The sequence below is a fragment of the Aythya fuligula genome, chromosome 19 (assembly GCF_009819795.1).
Source record: "Aythya fuligula isolate bAytFul2 chromosome 19, bAytFul2.pri, whole genome shotgun sequence".
Taxonomy (NCBI): Eukaryota; Metazoa; Chordata; class Aves; order Anseriformes; family Anatidae; genus Aythya; species Aythya fuligula.
In genome coordinates this window covers 6449402-6464412 of record NC_045577.1, presented here as the reverse complement: position 1 = coordinate 6464412, position 15011 = coordinate 6449402, and the positions used below count along the sequence as shown (strand labels likewise).

At 64.5% G+C, this 15011-nt stretch overlaps 2 protein-coding genes across 2 annotated transcripts; both read right to left on the bottom strand.

The window, feature by feature from the left end:
* Positions 1 to 32: 32 nt before the first annotated feature.
* Positions 33 to 4846, bottom strand: FPGS (folylpolyglutamate synthase). The gene is made up of 15 exons (XM_032200520.1): positions 4745 to 4846; positions 4367 to 4495; positions 4126 to 4179; positions 3329 to 3393; positions 3083 to 3197; positions 2896 to 2973; positions 2669 to 2730; positions 2478 to 2580; positions 2310 to 2387; positions 2072 to 2219; positions 1880 to 1984; positions 1508 to 1658; positions 1308 to 1383; positions 957 to 1023; positions 33 to 849 (listed from the first exon to the last, which is right to left on the bottom strand). The coding sequence occupies exons 1-15, from the start codon at positions 4844 to 4846 to the stop codon at positions 407 to 409; spliced, it is 1776 nt and encodes a 591-aa protein (XP_032056411.1). The 3' UTR covers positions 33 to 406.
* A 523-nt stretch (positions 4847 to 5369) lies between these two features.
* CDK9 (cyclin dependent kinase 9) lies at positions 5370 to 11627 on the bottom strand. Its single transcript, XM_032200358.1, has 7 exons — positions 11504 to 11627; positions 11135 to 11216; positions 10586 to 10676; positions 8719 to 8885; positions 8369 to 8540; positions 8148 to 8296; positions 5370 to 7216 (listed from the first exon to the last, which is right to left on the bottom strand). The coding sequence occupies exons 1-7, from the start codon at positions 11593 to 11595 to the stop codon at positions 6851 to 6853; spliced, it is 1119 nt and encodes a 372-aa protein (XP_032056249.1). The 5' UTR covers positions 11596 to 11627; the 3' UTR covers positions 5370 to 6850.
* Between the last annotated feature and the right edge of the window lie 3384 nt (positions 11628 to 15011).

The following is a 15011-nucleotide window of genomic DNA, read 5'->3' as shown; positions in this document are numbered from 1 at the left end:
CCCCCCCCCCACCCCCCCCAGCCAGCTCCAGGTCAAAGTTACAAACTTTTAATAATAATAAAAACCTATCCTACGTTAAATTAGTCGCCACAACGAGGAGCCTCGGAGTCACACCGGGGGCACCCCCAAACCTCTCCACGGGGGGGGGGGGGCAGGGAAGCCCTGGGGGCACCCCGCATCCATCTCACCCCCCCCTACACACACACACACCACAAGGGGGGGCCAGGAGTGTCCCCCCCCCACCTTATGGGGACACCCAGCGTGGCCACAGCCACCGTCACCCCCCCACGGGGCTGGCACAGACAGAAGGCACTGGGGTGAGAAGGGCCGGGATGGGGGGGGGGGAATCCCATGCGCCCCCCCCTCCCAGCAGTTCAAGTAAAGGGCGCAGAACCCCAAATCCCGCTCACTGGGACAGGGAGGGGTCCAGCAGCTTGAGGACCCCCCCCACCAGGTGCAGGCTGCCGGTGACAAGGACACGGATGGTGGCCGCCTCCCGCAGCAGCACAGCCCCGCTGCTGGCCACGGGCTGGGGGTGTGCCCCCCCCTTGGGGGGGGGCGCGGGGAGGTGGGGGTCCCGGCCCTGGGCGATCCACTGCAGGGCGTGGGAGAGGCAGGGGAAGACGAGGGAGGGGGAGTTGAGGGGGCGCTCGGCCGGGGGCACCAGCAGCAGGGCTGCCCCCCCTCCCCGTAAAGGGTCCGGCTCCAGCAGCCCCCCCACTTGCCGGGGGGGGGGCAACCAAGGGGTCTCCTGCCCCCCCTTCTCCTCCAGCAGCCGCCCCCACGTCTTCTGGTTCTCCAGGCAGCGGGTCAGGGCGTTCTCCAGGGTCACGTTGAAGTTTTGTTGGTCTGGGGGGGGGAAAACGAGTAAAAAGAGTAAAAAGGGGGGGGTCTGGGGTGGAAAGGATGGAGGGGGGGTGCACAGGGAGGTCCCAAAGCCCCCCTCCGGCACTCACCGGCGCTGCCGCTCACCGACAGCTCCGTGAAGTTGGGGCAGAAAACGGCGTAGTCGAAGTGGCAGGGCTGCAGGGAGAGGGGTGCTCAGCGTGCGGGGGGGGCACCGGGACCCCCACCCAGCACCGCAGGGCCACTGGGACCAGTCCCAGCCCAGGGGGGCTCTTGGGGGGGGGCACAGAGCTGGAGGACGGACGGACAGACAGACAGACAGACAGACAGCAGCTCCACCTCGTGGCTCCTGCACCCACGGCACAGTGGGGCCCAGGGGCACACGGGGGGGGCGCTCAGCCCCCTGCCAGCACCCGCACTGCCCCCGAAAGCCCCCCCCAAAAAAAAAAAAAACAACTCACCAGCAGCAGCTTGAGCAGCGCGGCCGTGTCCCGATCCCCCGTGGCGTTGAAGAGCAGCACGCGCACCTCGGAGCCGCTGCAGGGACAACGGGGAGGGAGTGAGCGCCACCCTATAGCCCCCCCCACCCCACAAAGACCCCGGCACGGCCGCCGGGTGTTTGTGTGCCCCCCCCCGACGCCCCCCCGCGTCCCCTCCTTACTCCTGGGGCTTGTCGTGGCCGAGGGCAGCCTGGCGGAACCAGCGGACGCAGGCCTGGACGCTGCTGGTGGTGTGCGCCCCATCCAGGTACCACGTCACGGCGCCGTGGGGCAGCACCTGCGTGCGGCCCAGCCACTCCGTGTCCCTCAAACCTGGGGGGGGGACACACAGGGGACACAGCTGGACCCCCCCATTTCATCACACCCCCCCCATTTCATCACCGGGACCCCCACAAGCAGGGGTACGGCGGCGGCACGGCATCGCCACGCGGCCGTGCCGGCGACACCCGGGATGTCCCCACCCCGTTACAAAGGCGCTGGTGGCACCGGGGGGGGGTCACACGCGGCCCCCCCACCCCGTACCCACCCCTCACCTTGGATCATGGCATCGCTGGGGCGAAACACGGGTGCCAGCGGCACCGATGGCTGCGCCGGGAGCTCCGCGCTGGGCGGCACCTCCGGCAAGACCTCAGGACCTGCTGCGGGACGGGCACCAAAACGTCGCTCACACGCACCCCCCGCCCTATTTTCCACCCCGTCTGCCCCCCCCCCCTTCCCCGCCTTACCCTCGTAGCCCCTCCGCTGCAGCCACGTCCGCGCGAGCTGCAGTGCCAGCGCGGCGTTGGAGCGCTGGTGGCCGCCCGCCAGCCCCAGCTCCAGCGCTTGGCTCCCGGCCTCGAAGGCGTCCAGCTCCGGGCAGACGTAGAGGGGACACTGCGGGGACAGCAGGCTGAGCCCCCCCCCCCACCCTACACACCGCACGGAGCCCCCCCTGCTCGCTCCCAACCCCGTCCCCGAGCTCACCCCGAGCTCCCGGGCTCGGTCCCGCAGCACCTCCAGCGGCCGCTCGGGCTGCGGCACGGTGAACGCCGGCACGCCGGGCTGTGGGGGGGGGACACACGGCATTAGGGACCCCCCCGAGCACGGCCCCAAACAGCTCCCCACCCGGGGGCGCGGGGGCTCGTCCCTCACCTTAAAAATGCCCCCCTTCTGCCAGGCGATCTTCTCCACCGTGTCCCCCAGGATGCTGGTGTGGTCGATGCCCAGCGAGGAGACGCCGCACACCACGGGGGTCCTGGGGACACGGGGGGGGTGGGGGGGCTCAGCGGGGTGACGGGGGTGGCACGGGGACGGTACGGGGCCGACGCGGGCGCCCACCCTACCTGATGATGTTGGTGCAGTCGTAGGCGCCGCCGATGCCCACCTCCAGCACCGCCAGGTCCACCTGGGGACCGAGGGCACGCGGGGAGACATCAGCGGCGAGCGTCCCCGGGGGATTTGGGGGTGACGGGTGACGGGATTTGGGGTCCGCCGGCACCACGAGCTGGCCACGACCCCCCCAGGGGTCAGCACCCCCCCAAATCCGTGGGAGCACCGCCCCATCCCCTACCTTTTCCTGCAGGAAGACGTGGAAGGCCATGATGGTGAGGAAGCGGAAATACGCCGGCATGCTGGCCTGCGCCGGGTCCTGCCGCGATGGATAAGCGTTAGGGATGACCCCAAGGGGCTCTCCGGTCCCCATTGAGCCCCCAAACCCCCCCCCCCCCGGCCCCAAACGAGCCCCGGGAAGCCCCCACCTTGGTCTCCTCCAGGCGGTTGTAGACCAGCCAGAAGTACTTGCTGAAGAGCTCCTTGCTCAGCGGCTGCCCGTTGATGCGGATCCGCTCGCGCACCTGCACCAGGTGGGGGGAGCTGGGGAGGGAGGGGGGGACACCAAAAAAAAAAAACAAAAGGAGAGAGGTGACACAGGTGACACCCCTCAGGCATGGCCCACGCGGTGTCCCCGTGTCCCCCCCCGAGCCCCCCCGGCTGCTCCTGCCCACCTGTAGAAGCCGGTCTTCAGCCCGTAGCCGCGGAGGATGCGCTCGGTGAAGGCGCACGCTGAGCCCTGGGGATGCAGCAGCGTCAGCCCTGGGTGGCCCTGTCCCCAGCCCTGTCCCCTTCCCTGTCCTCTCTGTCCCTATTCCTGGTCCCCATCCCTGTCCCTATCCATGTCCCCTGTCCCCTCTGTCCCCATCCCTGTCCCCATTCCCATCCCTATCCCTTCTGTCCTCATCCAAGTCCTCTCTGCCCCTGTCCCCATCTCCATCCCTGTCCCTATCCTTGTCCCATCTCATCCCCATCCCTGTCCCCATCCCTGTCCCTATCTGTGTCCCTGTCCCCATCCCCTATGTCAACATCCCTATCCCTGTCCCCATCCCTGTCCCCATTCCCATCTCCATCCCCATCCCTGTCCCTATCCCTGTCCCCTCTCTCCCCATCCCTGTCCCCTCTGTCCCTGTCCCCATCTCTGTCCCCATCTCCATCCCCTCTGCCCCCATCCCTGTCCCCATTCCAATCTCCATCCCTATCCCTGTCCCCATCCATGTCCCCTCTGTCCCAATCTCCATCACCGTCCCCATTCCTGTCCCTGTGCCCTCTGTCCCCGTCCCTGTCCCTATCCCTGTCCCCATCCCCATCCCTGTCCCCATCCCTGTCCCTATCTGTGTCCCTGTCCCCATTCCCTATGTCACCATCCCTATGTCAGTCCCCATCCCTGTCCCTATTCCCATCTCCATTCCCATCCCTGTCCCATCTATCCCCATCCCCTCTGTCCCCATCCATGTCCCCCCCCCCTCACCTTGCCCTTCGTCCCGGTGACGTGGATGATGTTCAGCCCGTCCAGGTCCTCCACCTGCAGGTCAGCCACCCCGTGGGACCCCTGCGGCCACATCCCCGGAGGGGGACAAGGGGACAAGGACCGCGGGGCCACACTCAGGGGCTGTGTGGGTGACGGGGGTGTGTGTGTGTGTGTGTGTGTGTGTGTGTGTGTGTGTCTGTGTGTGTGTGTGTGTGTGTGTGTGCGTGTGCCCCCCCCTCACCTGCAGCCCGCTCCTCTCCAGGAAGCCCCTCATGGCCTCCAGCTGGGCGCGGGGGTCGGGGCGCTCCCTGCGCAGCTGCTCCAGGAAACTGGCGTTGGTCTGCAGCGAGTTCAGCGTGCGGATGGCGTCCTGAGGGGGGACCGCTGTGAGGGACCCCCACAGCCGCCCCCCACCCCAAAAACACCCCCCCACAGCCCCATTACCCCCCTCCCACCCCCCCCAACCCCACTCCCGGCACCCAACCACCCCCCAGGCCCCCAGTGTGGACCCCGCTGCCCCCCTCCCGGTACCAGGGCGGGTCCCGGAGCCCCCCTTTTTACCTCAAGCCCCCCCCCCCCTTTTTGCCCCCCCCCCCCCCCCCCCCTTTCCCCTCAGTACCTGATAATCCGCGGCGGGGGCGCGCGCGGGGCGCGTGCTCAGCCCCCTCCTCCCCCTCCCCCCCGCCGCGGCCCGCAGCGCGCGCAGCCCCCGCGCCACCATCCCGCCGCGCGCGCCGCACAGGCCACGCCCCCTCCGTCCGCGCCGCTAAACGCCCAATCCCACTCCCCCCCCCCACCTCCTTTTTATAGCCTTGATGCCGCCGCCGCCATCTTGGTTAAGGGCACACCCCCCCCCCCCTCCCTCCCCACCCCGCCGCGGCCCGCCGGGGGGCGCCATGTTGGAGAAGGGCAGGGTCCCCTCACAGCGAGGTGGGCGCTGAGGGAGCCCCACAGCCCAACCACGGTGTGGGGGCTGCGAGAACAGCCTTAAACCGCCCCAAAATCCTCACAAAACCCCCCCAGCAGGGCAAAAAGGCAGCACCACAGCCCCGCTGCCTCCTCAGGGAGGATGCTCGGTGCCCGCTAGTTGCGTTACCACAGCGGGCATGGCCGCCCCACCAGCAGAGCCCTGTCAGGGCACGCTGCGCCCCACCGCCTGCCCCTGCCTGCCCTCAGAGGCAGCTCCCCGAGCCTTGGGAGGTTTGGCACAAGCAGCAGGTCCACACACAGCGGGGGGAAGGCGCTGGGGAACGAGATCACCTTTATTCACAACCGGCACGAGGCAGCGGGCTGATCGCTCGCAACTTAACTTCATTTATTTTTTTTTTCCCTCCCCAAGTCCCCTCGCACCCGGGCACGATGCGGGAGCCCCCCCCAGATTTACCTTATAGGCGTCCTTTATCATCCTCGGGGGCTGCTCCGCGCGGGGTGCGCTCCCCACCTCCTCCACCACGGGCTGAGCCACCACCGCCACAGCTTTTACGTTGGCCTGGTTAATGCACAACCTCTCAAAGGCCAAAGGTTATCACCCGCTGCCTTTTGTGCACATTTACATGTTCGAAAGTCTTGGGATCCGTGTGGCTCGGGAGAAGACGGCCATGTGCAGCCGGCAGCCGTGGGGACGAGGTGTTGGGCACCTGAAGGAGCACTTGTTCCACGCCAGCTGGGCCCCAGAGCTCTGGCAGAGTGAGGCAGATGCACACCGGCACCGTGTGCCGCATCTCTGTGCCTGGGGACGGCCGTGGTCCTGCTCCAGACTCACCCACGGAGGGCCAGGACTCAGGAGTGGATGCTTGGGGGTTTGTACGAGTGGCCCTGGCTCCTCCAACACGGCCGTGCCACGCTGAAAGCTCTGCAAGCAGCGGGACAGGGGCTGCCTGCAAGCACCCCCGGTTCCCTTCCCAATCCGAATTCTCGCCGTGGTTAGCGCTAAGCAAAAAGCAGGCAGCCGGCTAGGTGTGTCCCACAGGAATCCTAATTGCAGCAGACGCCGAGCACTGTGGCAGAGACCAATGATTCCCACCGTGAATCCCGGCTGCACGGAGCAAGGAGCTGTGTCAGCCACCCCTGGTCGGCCCAGCAGGTCCCTTTCTAGGCTGCAGCCCAAAACTCCAGTGAGAGTTAGTCACTCCAGGCAGTATGACGACGCCTTCCCTGAGACACGTCCAAATTACTCAGAGGCACCTGCCTCATCCTACACCAGCTTCTGGGTGTGCAGAGGACGCGCTGTGTAGGAGCTAAGAGCAACTGAGAGGCACAGACGGCCACCAGCGGGGCCCAGTCTGACCCAGGGCAGCTGCTCCCAGCCCTGCAGCTCCCTGCACTGTTTGCTGAGAGCCTCAGCGAGCCCCCGCACTGACACAGCCACCTTCTCCGTCACCAGGTCCCTAATTGATCCACGAGATTACCCTAACCAATACAGATTGCCCCAGGGGACACGGGCTGTGGGCCAAAGCTGCAGGGAAACAACCCTGGGCTCGCAGGCGTCACCTCCCCACTCATTCACTCACTCACACACACACACACACACACAGCTCGCACGCCGCAGCTCCTTAGTGGCAGAGCTGCTGTGCAAGGAGAGGGGACGGCAGAGCTCGGTTAAAGCCACCAGGCACTTCGCCGTGAAGGAAGTCCCTGCCCAGAGAGAGAGACAGAGAGAGAGAGAGGCCCCGCCAGCACACCCCTGCTCACTGCACCTCCCCGAGCAGCCCGGCCGGGACCCCGCTCAAAAGACCCTGTCGAATTCGGTCTGGTTGGTGGCCGCGGGGTTCCTGCCCTGGTTCGCTGGCTGCTGGGGCATGTGGCCACCCCGCCTGCGCGGCGGGGCCAGGTACTCGAACATGGACTGGTTGTGGGTGGACAGCATGTTTTTGAGGTCCGAGGGCATGGGGTCCGACCAGAAGAAGTCGTGGTTCAGGGCGTCGTCGCTGTCGATGCGTTGGGCAGGATCCAGCACCAGCAGCTTGTCGATGAGGTCGAGCGCGTAGGGGTCCTTGACGTAGGCTTTCAGGCGATCCTTCACCTTGCGCTTCTGGCCCTTGGGGAGCTCCAGCTTCTCAAACAGCTCGTATTTATCCACGTTCGGCCAGACCTGGGAGGGAGCAGGAAGGGGAGGGTTGGGAGGAGATGGTTCCAGAGAGCAGAAGCCATTGAAGCGAACGCCCTCGGGCAAACTGGCGTGAGGCATGCTGCGAGAACAATGCTACTGCAGAAGCTCCAAGCCAGCAGGCCTTGTTCCCACAGCACGGAGACGCTGAAGCGCACACCAAAGCCTACAGACACGTGGACAAGTCAGGACAGAATCCTCCCGGAGTGGGAAGGGCACACGGCACAGCGCTCCTGAGGATGCCACAGGATTTCTGTCCTCCCACCAAAAAAATAAAATAAAATAAAATAAATCTACTGGAGAACCAGCTCAGGCCAACTACAACATCCAGAAAGGTCAACGGACAAAACTCCTCGCTGATAACAACCTGGATGTTCGTGGCACCTTTTATCCTTAGGAACCACAGCCCGCTGCAATCACTTGTACTTCCCTCAGCCCCAGTCCGGGACAGGCCGCAGCAAGTCCGTGGGTACAAAAGAGAACACCTCCAGTGCACCTACCAGCGTCCCTGCAGCCACGTGCACAGCCGCCCTCCTCTCAACACCCTGTTTGATGACAGCCCCGGCCAAGGTCCCTTTCGGCTCCACCTTCCACCAGAGGGCAGGACTGGCTGCCCTTAAGGAGCTGAGAAATGGCTGAGTGCTCCCAGCAGGGCTGAGAGGACAGCACTCCTCACCTCAGAACAGGCCACGTTCACCCTCGGGTGTTTAGGAGGCTGCACAAGGCTAAGGAAGCAGCTGGAGCTCACACAAAGCAGCAAATAAGCTCAGTGTCAGAGGACACGGCCCCCAGCAGCAGGCACAATGATGCTGGGCACGCACAGCAGCCCGCACGCAGGGCAGGGAGAGGAGCAGGAGCGTTTGGTCCCAGTCCCAGCCCTCGCCACCCCCCTGCAGCTCCCTCCTCCTGCCCTCACCTCCGGCGTGATGGATCCGCAGAGCTGGCTGATGAGGGTGAGCTGGTGCTGCTCCGTGTTGCCCTGCATGATGGGGCTGCGGGTCCACATCTCGGCCATGATGCAGCCCCCGCCCCACAGGTCGATGGGGGGCCCGTAGTCCCGCTCCCCTGCGGAGAGGCGCCGCGTTAATCACCCGGGGAGCGAGGAGGGAGGAGGAGAGGGCAGAGCCCGGCGCCTACCTAGGAGCAGCTCTGGCGGCCGGTACCACAGGGTGACCACGCGGTTGGTGTAGCGGTTGGGCTGGCTGTTCTTAGCCAGGCTGAAAGCTCGAGCCAGCCCGAAGTCCGCGAGCTTCAGGACCCCGTCCCGCGTGATCAGGACGTTGGCGGCTTTCATGTCCCGATGCAAGATCTGCACGAGGACCGACAGGGAAAGATTGAGCCACCCAGGAGCCCTCCTTTGGCACCCCGGCCCCGGAGATGAAGGACGAGGAAGGATTAGGAAGGATTTCCCCCCCAGCCTGTGCTGAGACACCCGCTCACAGAGAGCAAGGTGGGGCTCAGAGCTCAGCGCGGATCCGGCCCGTTACCTTGTTCCTGTGGATGTAGTACAGCCCGTTCAGCAGCATCTGCATGACTTTCTTGATCTCCGAGAGCGTGAACTTGACGTGGGCGTTGCTGAGGAGGCCGGCCAGGTCGTGCTCGCAGAAGTCAAACACCAGGTAGATGCTGCCCTTGCAGCGGTTGTACGGAGAGGCTGCAGGAGGGGCAAGCAGGGACAGTCAGAGAGGGACTCCCGGTGCCACCACAGCTCCTCCTGACCCCCAGCCATCCCGGAGTAAAACCTCAGGGTACACAAACAGGGAAACAGGGACCCCGCAGGCCTCAAGGTCCTTCAGACAGAGGCACTAAGGCAGCAAAAACAAGCATCGGAAAAACAAGGGGTGAGCAGCAAATGTCACGAGAAAGGAGACAAAAATCTTTGAAAGCTCCATTTGTGTGCCTAGCAGCTGTGGGGTTTCCTCCCTACAAACCCATCGGTGCACACAGCGCCAGCCAAGCAGGATCAGCACAGCAGCAGCACGGGCAAGGACAGTCCCAGAAGAAAAAAAAACAACACAGGAACAGAGAAAATCTTTGTAAAATAACATTAGAAAGCGAGGCGTTCTGCAACCTCAAACGGTATCTACGAAAACAGCCCAGTCCAGATCAATATGATTTAAAACTCCAATTTCAATTGCCGTTTAAAGTCAATAGCAGGAAACCTCAAATGAAGCAATCAATTTCAATCTCGTTCTTAGGGCACACGTGCAAAACACTAAAACGAAAGGCCGGTTTCCATCAGCTGTACGCAGCAAAACCGCCCATCAGCAGGCAGAACACGAGGGCTGAGCTCCCCCCCGGCTGGGAGGATGCCCCTGGGTCTGTGCGAGTCCCTGACACGGGCACAGCCCTCACCACGTGAAAGAACAGAAGCTGAAAGTCTGGGAACAGTGAGTGCCACATTCCTATTTTTCACGTGAAACTGAGGTCAAAGCAGATTTGGAAGGAAAGTGGAATTTAAACAGAAACCAAACAATTTTACACGTCCACAAAAATATTTACCTTCGGCGTGCCAGACACAGGCAGTCATCACAACTGGCTTAATCACACAAGGAATTAAAAATTAACTCGGTGGCGGTGTTTTTCCTTGTACCCGCCAGTTCCAAAAACCGACGGTAATCAATAGATGCTGCGGAGTAAATTCCAGTCTCCAGTCCTGGGCTGGAGGTTTCTACCCGGTGTTTTAACAGACCAGCAGCAGCAGACAGCTGCCACTTGCATTTTATTTAACCAAAGCGACTGGCTAGAGCATGGCAGGCTTTAACATCATCTGTCACCTCCAGAACTGCTGTTTCTGGTAAAATCCACAGAAGAGGATGATGGATATAAAGCAGGACACGTTTTAACCCCATTTCCCTGGGAACTGAGCCAGGCCAGGTGCATTAAGAACAGCAGGCACGCTGCCTGCCCCGGGGACAGCCTGCAGGAAGGAGGTGGAGCAGCAGGCAGCTGGGCACCAAACGGGGCCGTGGCACATCTAACCCTGCCCCGAGCCTGAGTGCTGGCTGCAACACACCCAGCGAGGGGCTGAGCGTGCCTCCAGCTGAAACACAGCTCCCAGCACAACCCCAAAAAAACCACAGCCAAAAATCCATGCCAGGACGAACCCCCCCAGCTTTGGGTGCTCTCTACCACAGGTTTATTTAAAGCCTCTCAGGCAGCACAGTGACAGCAGCATGCTCTGAGGAGGGTTTTTTTCCAGCCAAGCTGCAGCACCCATTGAGAGGCAGCTTCCCAAACCGGGGGTGCTGTCACCCCGAGGCCCAGCTGGTGGAACCACCCCCCCCAGGGCACAGCGCTCTGCTCAGCCGCCACGCGGGGCTGAAGGAAAACCCACAGCCCCCCGGCAGCTACCTTTGGTCCTGCAGATCTCTATGAGGTTCACCACGTTCTCGTGCTTGAGCAGCTGGAGGATTTTAATCTCTCGCAGAGCCGTGATCGGGAACTGAAAGGAGAAGCAGAGGGCGTGGGTTAGGAGCACAGCCCGTGGCTGCCTGGGGGACAGAGAAGCTGTGAGCACAACAACACGGCACGGGAGCTGCTGGAGCAGCAAAGGACTGCTTATTTACGTGCCATCAGAGCTTCAAAACGTGACACTGGGACTGTCAGAATTCATTCACCACCGTTGGTAGGGGTGATTCTGCCACCAGGCGGAGGAGTTTAAGTGACTCTGACGCCCGGTCTCCCCTGTTTGTTTGCCCAAGGGCACCGCACAGCCCCGCCTGGCAGAGCGGCCTCCCCGCTACCCGTTAACGCTGCTTCTCGAGACCTGGCACGTCCCAGCTGTGACCATTATCAGGGAACACACGCAGGGAGCGAGAACACCCTCTGCTATCACAGAGATCAGCTCCACTCCCCGCACGCTCCCACCCCGACCTCCCCACACACACACACGCAGCTCACCCCCTCCTTCTCGTTCTCCATCAGCACCTTCTTCAGCGCCACCTTCTTGCCCGTCTGGCGGTGCTTGGCTTTGAAAACCTCCCTGGGAGGAGGGGGAGAAGGCTGTGAGGGAACGGGGCGGGGGTAGGGTTTAGGGCTAGGGTTTAGGGCTAGGGTTTAGGGCTAGGGTTTAGGGCTAGGGTTTAGGGCTAGGGTTTAGGGCTAGGGTTTAGGGCTAGGGTTTAGGGCTAGGGTTTAGGGCTAGGGTTTAGGGCTAGGGTTTAGGGCTAGGGTTTAGGGCTAGGGTTTAGGGCTAGGGTTTAGGGGCTAGGGCTAGGCCGCAGCCCCCCCGCCCGGCCCCAGCCGAGTCCCCGCGGCCCAGGCTCTCACCCGAAGGTGCCCTGCCCGATCTTGGCGAGCTTCTCATACTTGGAGACCTCGTCGCAGAAGGGGCACTCCACCATGTCGTACTGCTTGGCCATCCCGCCGCCGCCACAGCCCCGGCCCCGCTCCTCACGGCTTCCCCCTTCCCCCTTCCCCCCACTTCCTGTTTCCCGCTTCCCGCCGCTTCCGGCGCGCCGCGCTGCCCGCTGGGAGTTGTAGTCCCGCCGCCCGCCGCCATCTTGTCAGCCCTCGCCTTTAGGCGGGCTCAGCCCATGGGGGGCGCCGCCTCCGCCCGCCCCTCAGCCCCCCGGGGGCTCGGGGGTGGTGGGGGGACCCTGCTGGGGATCCCCAGCCCCTGTCCCAGTGTACACGAAGCACAGCAAACACGGATAGGGACTGCAAGCACTGCCCGTGCCAGGCTCTGTTTGGCGTCGTGGGTGCCCAAAGGGGGGACCCCAAATGACAGGGACAGGGACGCACGGCTGGACACAGCCCCATGGCTCCCCGCTGTGCCCACCTCACCTCATTCCTCCAGGCCCGCAGCCCAGTGGGGTCTGGGGGTGCTCACTAGGCATGAGGCCACCACCCAGGGACTGGGTGAGGGCAGGGGCTGAGCCTGGTGCCCAAATTTATGGGGTCACCGTGGCTGGGAAACAGCTCCGGGATCACCCGCTGCAGCCACCAGCATCCAAAGGGGGGGTGTCATCTGCAGGGCTGGCACCGCAGTCTGTGGGATGGCACCTGGGGTTCGGAGCAGCCCCAAAGCTGTGTCCCCGGGTGGCTCCTGAGCGGGCAGGTGGGGATGAGAGGGCTGTGGGGACAGGGGGACATCAAGAAGCATGGTCAGTGGGTACCAGGGGACAGCGGGGACAGCGGGGACAGCGGGGACAGCAGGGACAGTGGGGACAGCGGGCTGCCACACGAGCAGATGACAGCATCAGGGAGGAAGCCAGTGATCGAGAGAACAAGCGAGAGGCGGAGGGGGGGGACAGGAAGGGAGGAGCGGGCAGGGACAGCCTTCAAGTTTATAAACTTGTCCCTCCCGGTCCCCGCAGCACGGCCATGGCTGAGGGCCAGAAACGAGGGGGCTTCAAGAAATTCAGTAAGTCAGCGGGGGACGGCGAGGGCGGGCGCCGGGTGCTCACCTGGGCAGCCTGGCCCCGAAGGGGGGGATGCACGAGCATGGTTACCTCTTGTAAGGGAGAGGTTGCATCAGGAAACTCGCTGGGGATGAGAGGGGCTCTGGGGTTTTACGTCCCCAGGGCTGGCTTGAGCCCTGGTGCTGATGGGTGAGATGCTGGGAATGGGACTGGGACCCGTCTGCATGCACTGGGTGCCAGTGTGCACCCAATGGGGGTGAACCCCACTCTCACCCCACTGGGGATTTCAGCTCCCCAAACCACACCTTGCAAGGAGCATTCACCCCGCTGTGTGCCTGGGGGTGAAAACCGGGGCTGGGGGTGTCCGGGAGCGCTCCAGGTCCTCCTGCAGCAGCAATTTGGGATGGAGGCCGGGGGCGAATCCGCACCGATGGAGCCGTGCTCGGGGATGAAGCGCTGGGAGCGGGGCGCAGAGGAAGCGGTGGTGCCCGCGGGGAGGGAGCCGTGCTCTTTCTCACAGACCTCGGGTTTTCCCCAAAGCCCTGGGGCTGCACATCGCTGGGCCCCGCACTGAGCAGGAGCTGGCCTTCGCTGCTGCTCTCCGCATTCCTCTGCCTCCACGTGCCGCTGCCGGCGCGGTGGGAGGCCAGCCCCTCCGCTCCCCGGGGAGCTGTGCGAGGGGCTGGGCAAAACCCATCTCCCACGGCCCCGGCTGAGCTGGGATTTTCCATCGGGGCGGGAAGCGAGGCGATCGGGAAGGTCCCCAGCTTTTCCACCCCGCGGCAGCCCCGAGCGCAAAGGATGCTCGGCCCCCGAGGGGACTTTAACCCAAAGCACTTCAGCTGCTGACAGAGTCCAGGCCATGAGATTTTGGCTCGGCAGGAGCGGTTCTGGCTTGCTGCAGCCCCTTTGCCCCGTCTGGTGGCGGGGGCACCCTGCAGCCCGTGCAGGAGGTGGGGTCCGAGGGCTGAGCCCCCCGCACCCAGGCTCCTTACGCAGCGCAGGGTGCAGCTTCCTGCCTCGGCAAACCCAGAGGGGAAGAGGCTTCGCAGGGCCCCACCGTATAATGTAAGCGTTGCAAAACCCCCAAAGCACCCAGAAAACCAAAGCTCCAGCACCGCAGCCCTGCCGCCACCCTTTGCACCGACGCAGGCGGGGAGGCAGCGCAGCGGCACGCAGCGCCGAGGTGCGAAAGGCAGAGCCGCCCAGCCGGGGTTATAAATACTCCTCCGGCAACCGCTGAGCGCTCGGCGCTTGCAGGTGGCTCCGGGGAGCCGCAGCGAGGCTGCGAGGGGCTGAGCGAGGAAGTGGGGAGGCAGGAGGCTGCCTCCTGCTCGCAGCCAGCACCGCAGCGCCGGCCCCAGCCGGTGGCCGGATCCTGCTCTGGGCAGGGTGGCGACGTGCACGCGGGGCACGTCCACAAGTCCGGGAGCTCTGGGGCAAACGCAGCGTGGCCTGGCGCTCAGCGTGGAGAGCTGCAGAGCCTGCAGAGCCCCTGGCAGCATCGCGTGTGTCCCAGGCCACACGGTGACAACGCTGCGCTGGGACCGGTGGTGCCGCAGGGCTGACACCGGGCTGCACCATAGCGCGGTGCCCGTGCCCACCCCTCATCTCCCCCCTCTCTCCTCTCTCCTCGCCAGAGTTTTTCAAGTTCAAAGGCTTCGGCAGCCTGAGCAGCATCCCCCGCTCCTTCACGCTGCGGCGCGGGGCCGTGGCCCCCAGCTCTTTCGAGGCGGGGGACGGGGGGCTGCCCCCACACGGCTTCCTGGAGGAGCCCTTCGGCAGCACCCAGGATGATCTCAACACCATGCCCAAGAGCCCCGGCCCCTACGCCCGCTCCTCGGACATGTACAGCCACATGGGCACCATGCCCAGGCAGAACCCGGGCAAGGCGGGGAAGAGCCCGGGCAAAGCCAGGAGCACCCAGAGCTGCCGGGAGAAAGGGACCCCCAGGGACAAGATGCCCGACACAACCCCAATGAGCGCCCCCAAGACTCCTGGAACCCCAGACGCCGGCACAGACCCATCCTCAGCCTCTGGGAAAGCAGAGCAGGAGGAGGAAGAGGCTCTGCCCTCGGGCACCCCAGCGATGTCCAGGATGGAGCAGGAGCCTGCGGGGATCATCTCCTGCCCCAGGACGGAGGCACCGAGCCCTAGAGCAGCCCCCGGCCCTGCACCAGGAACGGAGAGCACCAGCAGGGATCTGCTGGGAAAGGGGCAAGAGCCCCCCAGCGAGTGTTCCCCGGACAGGTAGGGCCCCATTCCCTGTGCCGGGCCCGCTTTGTGCTCCCCAGGGGGGGCCAAGGGGCTGGGACGCAGCCGGGTCCCCACGGGATGCACCTGGCCGGTGGCACAGCACGGCCTGGCTCGGAGGCTGAGCGAGGTTTCCTGTGGGATTTCTGCTCCCTCCTGTT